Source organism: Aspergillus neoniger (assembly GCF_003184625.1).
Source record: "Aspergillus neoniger CBS 115656 unplaced genomic scaffold BO87scaffold_20, whole genome shotgun sequence".
Taxonomy (NCBI): domain Eukaryota; kingdom Fungi; phylum Ascomycota; class Eurotiomycetes; order Eurotiales; family Aspergillaceae; genus Aspergillus; species Aspergillus neoniger.
This window is the reverse complement of record NW_020291148.1, coordinates 334,721-347,809: the sequence shown is the minus strand read 5'-3', so window position 1 is coordinate 347,809 and position 13,089 is coordinate 334,721. Positions and strand designations below refer to the sequence as shown.

The window sequence follows — 13,089 nt, the reverse complement described above, 5'->3', positions numbered from 1 at the left end:
CTTACTACTATCTGTCTGACACTGAAAATCAGGGCCATAACCCCAGTGTGCGCGAGAAAAGCAATTATGGCCATGACCGCGGACTATGCGCCTGTTGATGCTCAGCCGCTATCGGATACTAGTAATCGCGGCATCGGCCACTATTGCCAATCACCACCACTGCAGTCTCGATTACGAAAGCTTTTGCTGCAGAGCTTAGCAAGCGTATGATAATATCAATGCAAAGGCCTACCAGAAAACGACGGCTCAACTATTCAATGAAAAGTATGCCAAATGGCGGTAGGGGCACACATAGCATAGCATAGCATTTCTGCCATCACAGACACATGTCGATGACGTGGGGAAACACGTGCTTCCATCCGCATCTGGCGGCTTCTACTGGCCAGCCCGCAAGTCCGCATTATAGCATCACCATCACCAAGTATATGCAGTAGAAGCACCTTCAATAATTGACCTCTATTTACATAGATATAACCCATCATTAGCTAGCTAACAGTGCAATGGAGATCCGTGGCAAGAACAGGACTAGAAAGCAGAAACAGGAAGGAAACGTCGTATCAGAATGCTCATCACGGAGTCAATACCAGTACACAAAAACAACCATAGCCCGTGGGCTGCATAATAAAACAAGATCAAGTGTGTCGGCATAGATAATTGCCAACACCTTTATCAGACTATCACCGCTTCTCAACTAGCAGAATATGCATCGCGCCATATGCGATTACGATGAATGCACCCGAGATGACGGCCAGTCCAATGACATCGGTCCACAGAGCTTGGGTATCAAATCCAAAAGCGCTCAGAATGGATGCACCGGGAACTTCAATGTCGAGGCCGTATTTGTGATCAATCAAGGTCAGATACGTTACTTCATTGACGATCAGAGCCTCGAAGCCGTAGTGGAAGATGGAAAGCTATCAAGAGTCAGTAACTTGCACAAAGATTTTATCAATACAGCGACAAAAGATTCGTGAATACTCACAGTTTGCAGCCACAAAGCAGACTTGGGAATGGCGTCGTGGTTGAGCAGGAGACCAGCGAAGAGCAGACTGAACAGCATCACCAAGCTCCCAATCAGATTGGCCACGCCTCCATCCCGGAAGATGATACCGATGAACAAGCAAATATTGGCGGCGGCTAGATTGAAGAGAACAAGTACCAAGATGAAACGGAAGAATTCGCCCCAAGCCGGGATCAAGCCAGTCATGGGATACACAATGATACCCATGATAATAGGAGGGAGAAGGCGAAGGGGCACAATGTCAAACACCACCTTGGCCGCAAAGTAGGTTATCGGGTGGTAGTAGCCATTAGCTCGCTCGCGTACAAATAGAAGCCGCTCCCCGGAGAACACCGTTAAACTGGTAAGCGTGCTAAATCCAAACAATGCGAGAATGAAGAAGAAAAGACCCAACCGATTCTGGAAGCCCTTGATGTCGTCGGTCAAGCCGTAGAAGAGGTAACCGCACAGAACAGCGAGCAGGATAGAAATGGCATAGTGCGTGAGCATCAACATAGGATTCCGATACAGGTTACGCCAGGTCCGTTGTGACAGGATCAGGAACTGTCGCAAGAGGCCAATGCGAGCGTATGTCTTGCCGGTTCCAGTAGGAGCAGACATCAGCTCGGGGTTGGTATACCCGTTCGCCACGCGTGCATGCTGTATGGCCGCTACGATCTCATCATGCACGGAGCGTGCGATGTCCGATGCCGCATAGTTTGCAACCAAGATGTCAAGGTCTGTCTGTCCGGGGGCCGCTGGGGGTATCTGATCAGGGTCATCCATGATTTGAGATGGAGCGGTGCCTGTTTGACGAGAAAGACGCAGCCATTGCTGATTGTCCTCGGCGGCATCATCTAATGGCTCGTCTTCTTCATCGGTTTTCGGGGTAGGGGGAGCTTCTGGGTCCTTCTTGCGCGAGTAGAGCTGTCTGTCCTGTTTCTGTTTGAGGGAGACGCGCCGCTTACTCTTCGGTCGTCGGTTCGCATCGAAAGTACTGCTGCTATCCTCGAAGCTCGCGTTGGATGCACTAGCCACAGATTTGACGGCTCGTAGGCTGCTTGACGCCGTCTTAGGGGGATCGACACGCACATCTAGTAAGGGGGAGTTGATCTCATCGCTGTGAGAGCGGGTCACGCTGGCGTGCATCGTGAGGTCGACAAGATAGTCAGCAATGTTGAAGCCTGGTGGGCAAGAGTAACCTGAATGGTCGAAGTATCGTTGGCAAGTGGAGAATGGTCCGGAATAGACGGTCTTTCCTTTAGCTAGGAGAATCAGTCGGTCAAACAAAGCAACAATGTTGGAGCGCGGTTGGTGAATAGTGAAGATGACAGTGCGATTGTATGTTTTTGCCAATGTCACCAAGCACTCAATCACATTGAATGCGTTGTATGCGTCCTATGTAGCTAGTCAGAAAAGCACAGTGTTAGTTGGGCTGATGCATCTTACCAATCCACTTGTAGGCTCATCCAAGAACAGAATACTCGGGCTAGTAACCAACTCGCATGCGATGCCAACACGGCGCTTCTCACCACCCGAGATGCCCCGACCTCTGCCTTCCTCAGATCCGATCAGTTGATCCTTGATATGGGATATCCCAAGTTGCCTTTCAACTTCAAACACTCGCTGCTCCTTGGCAGCCCGGCTCATGTCTCGCGGCAACCGGAGCAACGCACTTGTCAAGATAGTCTCGTGCACAGTCAGGGTGGGGAGCATAGTATCTTCCTGATCCACAAAACCAATCATACTCTTGAAGTCATGGTCACTGATCTTCTCCCCGTTGACATAGAAATCGCCACGGACGGTACCCCGCTTGTTCTTCCGAGCAAGGATGTCAAGGAAGGTCGTCTTTCCTGCACCCGAGGCGCCCATGATGGCTGTGATCTGACCAGGCTGAGAAGAACCCTGAATGCCACTTAGGATTTCCTTTCCGTTCAAGTAGTACGAGACACTGTCCCAATACAAGGCCGCTGGTTTGTGTTCTGCCAGGAGCTTGGCCGCTTCGTCGTCCTCGTCGTCCGAAAGGGGCAGCTGAATGCGACCAAAATACGACCTGCGTGAAAGATACCATACAGACAGAATGACAGCAACGACGAAGAGAGCACATCCCGCGATGACGCCGGCGATAAGAGGGGTGTTGATCTGTTTGACCGGGCGCGTGTAGCCAGGAACATCTGTCCGATACAGACACTCGCCGGCATTGCAATTCAAGGTAATACTCTTGTCGCCAAAAACAGCTTTGATCAACTCGTCCATAGCTGGCTCCTGGAACGTGCTACCATCTTCCGGACTGCCACCCTCAGTGGAGATCGAGGAGAACGTCGCAGGTCCCGCGATTGACTCTCGGAGAAAGTCGCCGATATCGATAGATCCTTCCTCGCCACAAAGCATGCGTCCTGGGATACACTCGCAGTTAATGTTTTCGCACGTGTAGTGGGTCTTGTTCTGACTATGAGTAGTCTCCAAGCCCCATTGGCACTTATCCAATCCACAATAGAACGATTCTACTCGACCCACCCAGAACTGAAAGTTGCAAGTCTGGTCTTCGGCCTCGCAAGAGAACGTCACCTGTGGCTTGCGCTCCTTGAGCTGATCAAGGATCTTGCGATTGGTCACGTCACACATCTGAAAGTTCTCTTTGACGGTAACACCCTGTTTGTAGCAAACACCCCCTTCACCTTCTGGCATCATCGCATTGCATGCATCATCCGTTTGGCACACGTTGCAGTTGATCCCTTCCCAGCCATCTTCGCACGAGCACTGGTCGCCCTGCCGGGGGGACCTCTGATGGCCATCGGCCAACGACCCACACAGAGGCTGCGCGCAGTCATCGCCACCAAACCCTGGTGGACAGACACATTTCCCAGTGAATTTATCGCAGTCAGCAAACTGGGCGCATTGGAACGCGTCTAGTTGGCAGTTGAAGCACGGCGGGCAACCGTCTGGACGATCGTCGAGTGCGGAGAAGAGCGGAGATACGAGGGCGGCCTCGGAGTAGTTGCTCCGTGCTGCGACCGTAGAGGCCGAGAGTGAGAGGGCGAGGGCGAGGGATAGCTGGAGTGACGATGGCAGCCGCATGCTGGCTCAAAAGTGCGAGAGCTGCCTTCGCACTTGAGTTAGTTGGTAGCTGGCAAGCTGATGGGCTGTCGGACCGAGAGACCGGGTGCGGAGTAAGCAGCGACGACAATGAACGCCTGTGAATCACAATAAAGGATAGCACATCTGGATACAATCTAAAGGACTGCAAGGCTTCCCTGACAGGTTCAGGAAAACAGAATATCCACCAACGTGATTGCACCGACACAAACCACAACCAAAGAGCCACGAAAGGAGCGGTAAAGGTGGGTGGGAAGAGGAGAGGCTGGATGGGGAAACCGGTTGAGGCGATGACGAGGGCGGAGAAGCGCTAATCTGTGGCCTGACAGCCTGGGGCATCCACCCAATGATAGCCCGGCGCGATGTGGTATTATCGGGTACATACCGCGCCCTACGTTGCTTCAAAGTAACTACGGCATATATTGCTCTACTGTGGATCATACTGTCACCTACAGGGCGCGGTGGATATCATTAAGATGGCCTCAAATATATTCCGATGGTTCTTGTTGACGGCAAGCGTAAATTAACCGGTCATTCGCTGGAATTGCCTGGCTTCATCCACTTTCTCCTCCGTTTCACCCAATCGGGAAACCCCATATTCAACCCTCACGTGACTCGGTACCTGAATTCCACGAGATATAAAGGAAAAGCATTCCGACTCATTGAGTCATTGTTGAGAAAGGCCAGTATTGTTGTTAGAAGTAAACGATCCTCTGTCCTCAAAAAGTCTTCGCGATGGTTCACATCAAAGAGTTCGCCGTGGAACAAGTATGACCCCTCCCCAACCGGACAACCCCGCATATTTTAACTAGATGAAGCTAACCGTGCTACTATGTACAAGTGGATGGACAAATATGAAACCACAGCCAAATACAATGTGGCAGAAACATGCTGTGCGTCAATCTCATTTAATGATCTCCGGGGGCTGTCGGAAGACAAGTCCGACCCATTGGATTTGAGCATTAAGCTCACTTACGGAGCTATTCGTGGGTCGGAACGACTCCGGGGAAACCTGGCAAGGCTGTACTCCGATCAAACACCCTTGCCATCGGACAATGTCTTGATCACTGCTGGCGCCATCCAAGCCAATTTTCTCCTGCTCTATACTCTGGTTGGGCCCGGCGACCATGTTATCTGCCATTACCCCACATACCAGCAGCTCTACTCAGTCCCGGAATCGCTCGGGGCTGAGGTGAGTCTGTGGAAGGCGAAAGAGGCAGACAACTGGAGGCTGGATATCAATGAACTAAAGAGCCTTATCCGTCCGAATACCAAAATGATTATCCTCAAGTTAGTAAACCCCTCGAATTCCACTGACCGGCTTCTCTGATCAAGATATGTCGCCGTACAGTAACCCTCAAAATCCTACCGGAGCGGTGATACCCCAGGAGACATTGAAGGATATCGTTGAAATAGCTCGAAGCTCGTCCATCATTGTCCATGCCGATGAGGTTTACCGCCCGCTGTATCACTCTGTCGAGGAAGGCCAAGCCCCGCCATCGCTCCTGTCTCTAGGATACGAGCATACCGTAGTGACTGGCTCCATGTCCAAGGCATATAGCTTGGCAGGACTCCGTGTTGGATGGATTGCATCTCGCGACCGCTCAATCATTGAGGCCTGCGCCAGCGCCAGGGACTACACAACCATTTCCGTCGGCCAGCTGGATGATGCTATTGCCAGTTACGCGTTAGCCCCCGCGTGTGAGCCCAACCTCATTAAGCGGAACCTTGACTTGGCCCGCCGGAATTTGGCAATCTTGGAGGAATTCATCGAGTCACATCGGTGGGCATGTGACTGGGTTAAGCCGCGAGCAGGTACAACGGCATTTGTGCGTTTTAACAACCATGGCCTTCCAGTGGACGATGTAGCCTTCTGTGAACAACTGCAGGCCAAGATTGGGGTGATGTTCGTCCCTGGAAGCTCATGTTTTGGGGAAGGAGAGGATTATGAGGGATACGTTCGGATTGGGTATGTCTGTGAGACGGAGGTGTTGGAACAAGCCATGGAGGCGTTGCGATCATTCATGGACGGGGAATATAGGAACGTGCCGGTGAGGAGCCAGACTTAGAGATCTGCTGAGTAAGATAGAGAATAAATCCAACAGTTAGCCAAGCCAAACCTGCATGTAGCATGCATGCATTGACCGGAGAAAGGTGAAATCAGGTACAACCCGTGCATCAATCAGCCCGTGCATCAACCCGAACATCAAAGTTACTTAATCAATAAGTCTGGCCATAGTTATTGCTTTTATGTAGTAGCGATGGATGGAATTAGCCCCAACGAAGGCTTATTTTCGGTTATTTCCACACTCTCCACGGACCCATTGGCCGGTTCAGCCACCAGCCAACTTGGCGAGTCTCCACCCGATCAACTGGTTTTCTTGTTGGACCATTGAAAAACAATAGTTCCAGATTAGTGGAGACCGTGACCAGCTTCATTCGATGCACAACCCATCATTAGCGCTCGTTCCGTCCAGCCGAGGTAACTCTGTTCACCCGCTCCTCTCCACGTAACGACATACTTAACTAGTACTTAAATAGTGAATTGAATGACAAGGATCTTGTTGGCTCAGCCTCATGGCTGTCAACTAAAAGCTCCATCGATGCCAACTCGCGCTCCAACAGTTTCTTTGTTCCTCTGCTAGTATTTAATACCCTGCGCGCATCCTCATTTCCGGCTCATCTGCTCGTCTCCTCACTTCCCTGCCCTCTCCCTTTCCTTCCGGTGACCACCAACGGGCAGACCATACTGTCAGTGTGCCGCTTCATCCGAAACATCCATCCAACATAACCAGTCAGAATAACTCCCAGAATGTCTGCGACACCTGGTCCGTGAGCTCTCTACCATAATTATATATGAAGTATAGCTAGATCTCCGGTACTGACTAGATGATCTACCAGATCTCCCCGTCCCTCTCCCGATCGCTGGTTCGGCGCTGGTAGCCACGCTCGCGTATCTAAATGCCAAATTCTCTTTATTCCAAGACAAACATTCAATTTCCTCCATGCTCAGTATAGCTAGTAACTCCAAGTCCTCTGAGCGAACGGATCGGGTCAATTTCTTCTATGTTCTGGAGCAGCATGCCCGCGATCCAAAAACCAAGGATCGGCCGTTCATCGTCTACAATGGACAAAGCTGGACATATCACGAAACGTACGTGCTGGCGCTGCGCTATGGCACCTGGTTCAAGCAGGTTCACGGAGTCAAGTCACGGGAAGTCGTCGCCATGGACTTCATGAACTCCTCAACGTTCGTTTTTATCTGGATGGGTCTCTGGAGTATTGGCGCTGCGCCCGCCTTTATCAACTACAATCTAACAGGCCAGCCCTTGACACATTCGGTTCGGGCCTCAAGCGCACGACTGCTACTCGTTGAGGAGGAGCTTCGCCACAAATTCACGTCCGAACAACTAGAGCTGTTTGCTTCTCCTGACTTTCGAGACGGAGGTAATTCGGTCAATCTGGTCTTCTTCACCCCGGAAGTCGAGGCTCAGATCCTCGGAATGGAGCCTACGCGAGAAGATGACACAGCTCGGAGCGGTACTCAGCTGCGCGACATGGCCACGCTCATCTACACGAGTGGAACTACCGGCCTGCCCAAGCCTGCGATTCTTCCTTGGAGGAAGGTCTGGGCTGGTGCTGTAATGACCAATACCTGGCTGAAGATGACCAAAGATGACCGGATGTTCACGGTACGCTTCTTTGATACTCCTGTACTGTCTCTCAACACCACTAATCCCATCATAGTGCATGCCTCTTTATCACTCATCCGCAGCCATCCTCGGTCTCATGCCGTGTTTGTGGACAGGATCGGCCTTGATCATCGGTCGCAAGTTCTCTGCTCGCAGCTTCATGCGGGAAGCCGGGGAAAATGATGCAACTATCGTGCAATACGTCGGTGAAACCATGAGATACCTCTTGGCAGTGCCGCCCGCCATCGATCCCGTCACCGGGGAAAACTTAGACAAGAAGCATAAGATTCGCCTGGCTCTAGGCAACGGTCTGCGTCCAGACATTTGGAACCGGGTGAAGGAACGGTTCAATATCCCTACGATTGCCGAATTCTACGCCTCTACCGAAGGCCCAGGCGGCTTGTTCAACATCTCCTCCAACGACTTTACTGCGGGTGCAATTGGCCGTAGCGGGTTCCTCACCAGCATGATCATCGGTCGTAGTGTTGCTATTGTCGAAGTTGACCAAGAAACGCAACAACCCTGGCGCGACCCCAAGTCTGGCTTCTGCAAGAAGGTCCCGCGGGGCGATCCGGGCGAGTTGCTATATGCACTCAACCCGCAGGATCCCGGAGAGAACTTTGTCGGTTATTACAAGAACAACAAAGCCACGGACGGCAAGATACTCCGCGACGTGTTTCGCAAAGGTGACGCCTACTACCGATCCGGAGACTTGATCCGATGGGACAAAGACGGTCGGTGGTACTTCTCCGATCGTCTAGGTGACACCTTCCGCTGGAAGAGCGAAAACGTGTCCACCAGCGAGGTGGCCGAGGTGCTGGGCGTGCATCCGGATGTGCACGAAGCCAACGTCTACGGAGTGGCGTTGCCAAACCATGACGGTCGTGCTGGCTGCGCCGCCATTGTTCTTCAGCAACAGACACGCTCCGAGGACCAGACTGTGGTTCTCCCTCCATCTGAAGAGAGTCTAAACAGCCTGGCTGCGCATGTGGTGAAGAATCTTCCGCGGTTTGCTGCTCCACAATTTCTCCGAATCACGGCTGAGATGCAGGCTACGGGAAATAACAAGCAGCAGAAGCATACTCTCCGGACACAAGGAGTGGATCCTGCGCTGGTTCCTGCGAGTGACCGGATGTACTGGCTCCAGGGGAACCAGTATGTGCCGTTTGAGGCGAAGGATTGGGACCGACTACAGGCTGGGCAGGCCAAGCTGTGAGCTGGCTCAGTAGTTCTTGAATATTAGATAAGCGTCAATATCAATAGCGCTGTATCTTTTTCTTAGACTAGTAACATCTTTGTTTCAATTCATGTGCTCTAGTTGTTGTGAATACTACATGATTGTCATGGTACATAAGCGTGTGTGAAATGTGAAAAGGGACTATATTTATGCGCATACTAGTAGTCCATTGATATCAGATATAGTGAAAGTGCCATACATTGAAAGCTCCTGAACAGATACTATTCATAATAGGGACATGTAGATAGTATAGTAGGTCATCAGTCAATCAATCGCTGGGATGATCTAATTGGCGCCAACTAATTGATGGATAACCCTTACAGTATCTCAATCCCGAGGACGAGGTCATTAATGGAAACAGACATATTTGATCATCAGGTTCTAAGCCATTAAAGACAATACATCACATATAATACCGGGAATTCCTTCGTAATTAGTTGGTCAACATAATTCAAATACCACTTTCTTCCACCTTATCCTTGAACGATTTCAAGAGCTTCGCGGCCGCCATATGCCCATTTTTCTCAGCCAATTCCACGGCACGCCGATATTGCCGTTCACCATAGTTGCCTACCAGTGATGCTCCTTCGTCAAGAAGTAGCCGAAGCATGTCAATTCGACCGTGCTCTGCCGCTCCCTCCAAGGCTGTTCTGCCCTTGAATTGTGCAGGAGCAGCATTAATGTCTGCGTCTAGGTCGATGAGCTTGCGAGCAATCCCTAGATAGCCTTGAATGGCGGCAATCTGCAATGCGGTAGCTCCGCCCTCCTCTGACGGTGCACTATTGACATTGGCTCCGTGGTCAAGAAGGAGGTTGATCAGGTCCATGTTTCCGTTGTTCATCGCATGTTGTAGCGCCGTGCGTCGACCCTCGCCCTTCCCTAGTTTGTCCAGATCTAAGAGTCGCAGTGCACTGGCAACAGTTTCTCTGCTATGGCCTCTGCGGTGGGCTCTCGAGTTGATAACAAGGTCTCGATGTGCTTCATAGTCTTCTAGCCAGACGCGTGGAACAACTTCATCACATTCCGGTCATGGGCATCCATAGTTCTTTTGGATTTGCCAGTTGGACCGTGGGATACGAAGTCATTAGACAAGAAGAATAGTTTCAAGTTAAGACCCTCTGGTGTCGTTCGTGGAGTGTTGCACAGCCTTGTGGCGAGGGTACGATGCTGGCCTTCGAATTCTTCCGGCATCAGAATACTAACTCCAGTCACTATACGGGAAAGGCTATTGATATTGGGTGGATGGGACAAGCGTCTTCCAAGGAACTATCGAGCCTAGTCGTTGCATCAAGTCTCGGTTGATGTTGTTTGTTAAAGCACCAGGGGATTGTGGCGATGTCACGGCCAGGGCGGACGGTAGCGACGACAAATCTATACAACCGTTCAGGTCAGTTCTAGAAGAGGAGCGGAAATAACCCCAGGAACATACTAGGGTCTTGTCCAGGCTTGAGCAGCTTGGCAAATTGGAACCATGGAAGGGACTGATTCCAAATGAGCCGCATGCCCGGCGTTGCAGGAGTGCAGACAACAATTCCTTGTGGAGTGCTGGGAGAAGGAGCTAAGACTCTATTAGCTGCCTGGGATTCATGTGAGCAGGATGATATGGGAACACGCTGAACAGACCGTTTGGAAGGTTATCCACCGTCGAAACAAAGGTTTTATTTTTATTGTATCGAGACTTTTTCAGCTTGCTGGGGGGATATTGAACCCCGTCGACATTCACTTCGCTCTCTTTCTGGTGTTCCCTCTTTCTCTTGTCGATTCGCCGCCCGATGAACTTGCCTTCCGCTGAGGTCAGAGAATGATTTTTTCGCAGGCCCCATCGCTTGAAGTACTTTTCGTACTGTGACTTTCTAATTTGATATGAGATCCTCTGTGTCTGTAGGTGCAGCAGGGTAAGAATGTACCGACCTTTCATCGAACCCGTACTTAGTTCGCATATACTCCCTGACTTCGCTTAATTTACGGCCTTCATGGATATAGAGACGCTCCAGTTCGGGCCGGTAGGACTCCCAGATGGTGTCAGCCATGCTTGGATGTTGTAGTCTTGTGCCTGAGAGCTAGAATGAAAAGCGTTCTTTCCGGAGAAACCAATCTGTAACTTATGCGGGTTAAAAGGCGAGGCCCACATAAGACCAAGTTATCCAGAAAAGCAGTAAGCCTGACGAGTGGATGCGGGAACATACCCTGCCAAATCCCTTCCCATTTATTGGCGGTTTCCAGAATCTCGATGCACCGTTCTTTTGCTTTGCCAGGGGGCTGCACGAATAGAAAAACGACGCTGGTGGAGCGCAACCATGTCTAGCGTCTTGCCTGAGTATCGCCCTCTGGGATTGGTATTGAAAGATTACGAGACGTCCGCGGGATGATCAAATGGATAACAGTGCCAGCGTAGCCCATCTATACAGAAACACACAGCATGAAGGCCCCTTTCTAGTATATAAGGGGGCACCTTCTCTAATGACCTCTGGCCAAATCCAAGCACTAAAGCACTCATTGAAATCTGAATCATCTCTTTCACCAATACCATTGCCCATCCGAGTTCATCATGGAGTGGCCGACCAGTTCATTCCCAGGGCCCCAAGAGGATACTACTAGTACTACTGCTGGTACTCATCTAGACCGCCTCCTCATCGGTCAATTCCTCTTTCCCCAGTCATCAGCCGTTCCAGTGTCCCAGCCCGACTCCTCCATCTTTGCAAATCACTCCTGTGGGGCCTTTGCCTCGATTGCTGGTCCGTCCCGTAGTATTGAACCTCCAGTTTGGACAGTCAATCCGATGGGTGGTCTTTCAAGTGACAGAAACATTCCACCACAAGGCGGTGTGGCGCAGACTGCTCAAGCGCCTTTTGCCTATGATGAAATCCCTGCCGAGTCACTTGATTTGTTGTATGCTTCCACTCGTATTATTGGTGGTCAGCCCCTGCGACTACCAGGAGACTGGGCGGATACCAATGCAGACACAAACCCAACCTGGCTTGCCCCCAATAACGCCATGAACCACCGGCCACACCCAGCTCCGGGAAGGTATGCAGCCCGCTTCATCTACTACTATCAACATGGCATATTTAACGTTACCATATCTGTGCAGTAGAATCCCTCGTGCCCCTTCTAGTGCTCATAGCCCACCAACATTTGAGTGCAAATGGGAAGGCTGTTCCAGCTCCACACGTTTCAGCACTGAAGGGGACCTTGTCCGCCATCTTAAATCGATCCATATCTCCCCCGATGCGTATTCCTGTTTAGTTTGTGGCCAATCTTTTGGTAGGAAGGATCACCTCCGAGACCACCAGAGGCGCCGTCATCGTTGCTTGGTCTGAGGCTCTCTGTTTATTATTCGTGTTTTATGTTGGTGTTTCCTACAATATTCTCCTCCCATCGCTCCTTCTTCCACTTCTTCCACTCCTTTTTCCTTTCTTATACTATCTACTCCGTACTATTTATATATACCTTTTCGGGGCCTTATCAGCTGCTTTCTCATTTCATGTTTTCCTTCTAGATATATATCCATTTCGAAGAGAACAATATAGTGAAAAAGAATTCGATTTTGTATCATCGTTGCAATTTTGATTAACAGTATTGAAGGAATTCACAAGTCCTCGGTTTACACTATTTTGTACCAACTATTATGGGGAAAGTCGAAGAAACAGAAAGTGGGGTACCCATGTCCACATAATCTACCCGTTCGGCGAGCATTCAGCGTGACACCAGGCAATCGTATTGGCAGTCTCATCTTGGCAAGAATCATCGGACAGCCGCGTTGGACACCTATCAAGTGGTTTGGGTAGTAAAGTTTACGGAAAATCTAATTATCCCTACGCAACCAATACATGATTTATATCAGCGGCATAGACGTTACGTTCATATATTTGTGAATAACTACTACCGTAGGTCATTGATTCCCCTCTTTCTAACTGTTGTCGCCATCGGGGTAAACTACTAGTAAATACTTCTTATCTTCGGATCCCGATATATTTATCTTTCAAGCATCACTAGCCTATATTATCTTCCAATACGTTGTCGTGTGAGACTTACTGAGAAAGTGTCCCATGCATGACCTGGTG

At 50.4% G+C, this 13,089-nt stretch overlaps 4 protein-coding genes across 4 annotated transcripts; 2 read left to right on the top strand and 2 right to left on the bottom strand.

Annotated features, from left to right (window-relative positions):
- Window positions 1-341: 341 nt before the first annotated feature.
- BO87DRAFT_407514 (putative ATP-dependent permease ADP1) lies at window positions 342-4,335 on the bottom strand. The gene is made up of 3 exons (XM_025626082.1): window positions 2,450-4,335; window positions 983-2,398; window positions 342-914 (listed from the first exon to the last, which is right to left on the bottom strand). The coding sequence occupies exons 1-3, from the start codon at window positions 4,076-4,078 to the stop codon at window positions 678-680; spliced, it is 3,282 nt and encodes a 1,093-aa protein (XP_025478782.1). The 5' UTR covers window positions 4,079-4,335; the 3' UTR covers window positions 342-677.
- A 450-nt stretch (window positions 4,336-4,785) lies between these two features.
- On the top strand, window positions 4,786-9,180 carry BO87DRAFT_361000 (putative long-chain fatty acid transporter). The gene is made up of 6 exons (XM_025621573.1): window positions 4,786-4,864; window positions 4,938-5,386; window positions 5,448-6,147; window positions 6,188-6,200; window positions 6,998-7,788; window positions 7,844-9,180. The coding sequence occupies exons 1-6, from the start codon at window positions 4,832-4,834 to the stop codon at window positions 9,002-9,004; spliced, it is 3,147 nt and encodes a 1,048-aa protein (XP_025478781.1). The 5' UTR covers window positions 4,786-4,831; the 3' UTR covers window positions 9,005-9,180.
- Window positions 9,181-9,476: 296 nt separating this feature from the next.
- On the bottom strand, window positions 9,477-11,121 carry BO87DRAFT_416742 (ankyrin; the record flags this gene model as incomplete). The annotated part of the gene is made up of 5 exons (XM_025626770.1): window positions 10,937-11,121; window positions 10,649-10,878; window positions 10,455-10,583; window positions 10,346-10,396; window positions 9,477-9,919 (listed from the first exon to the last, which is right to left on the bottom strand). Exons 1-5 carry the CDS (start codon window positions 11,053-11,055, stop codon window positions 9,477-9,479), a joined length of 972 nt encoding a protein of 323 aa, XP_025478780.1. The 5' UTR covers window positions 11,056-11,121.
- Window positions 11,122-11,573: 452 nt separating this feature from the next.
- On the top strand, window positions 11,574-12,502 carry BO87DRAFT_438867 (uncharacterized protein; the record flags this gene model as incomplete). The annotated part of the gene is made up of 1 exon (XM_025627904.1): window positions 11,574-12,502. The coding sequence occupies one exon, from the start codon at window positions 11,574-11,576 to the stop codon at window positions 12,117-12,119; it is 546 nt and encodes a 181-aa protein (XP_025478779.1). The 3' UTR covers window positions 12,120-12,502.
- Window positions 12,503-13,089: the final 587 nt, after the last annotated feature.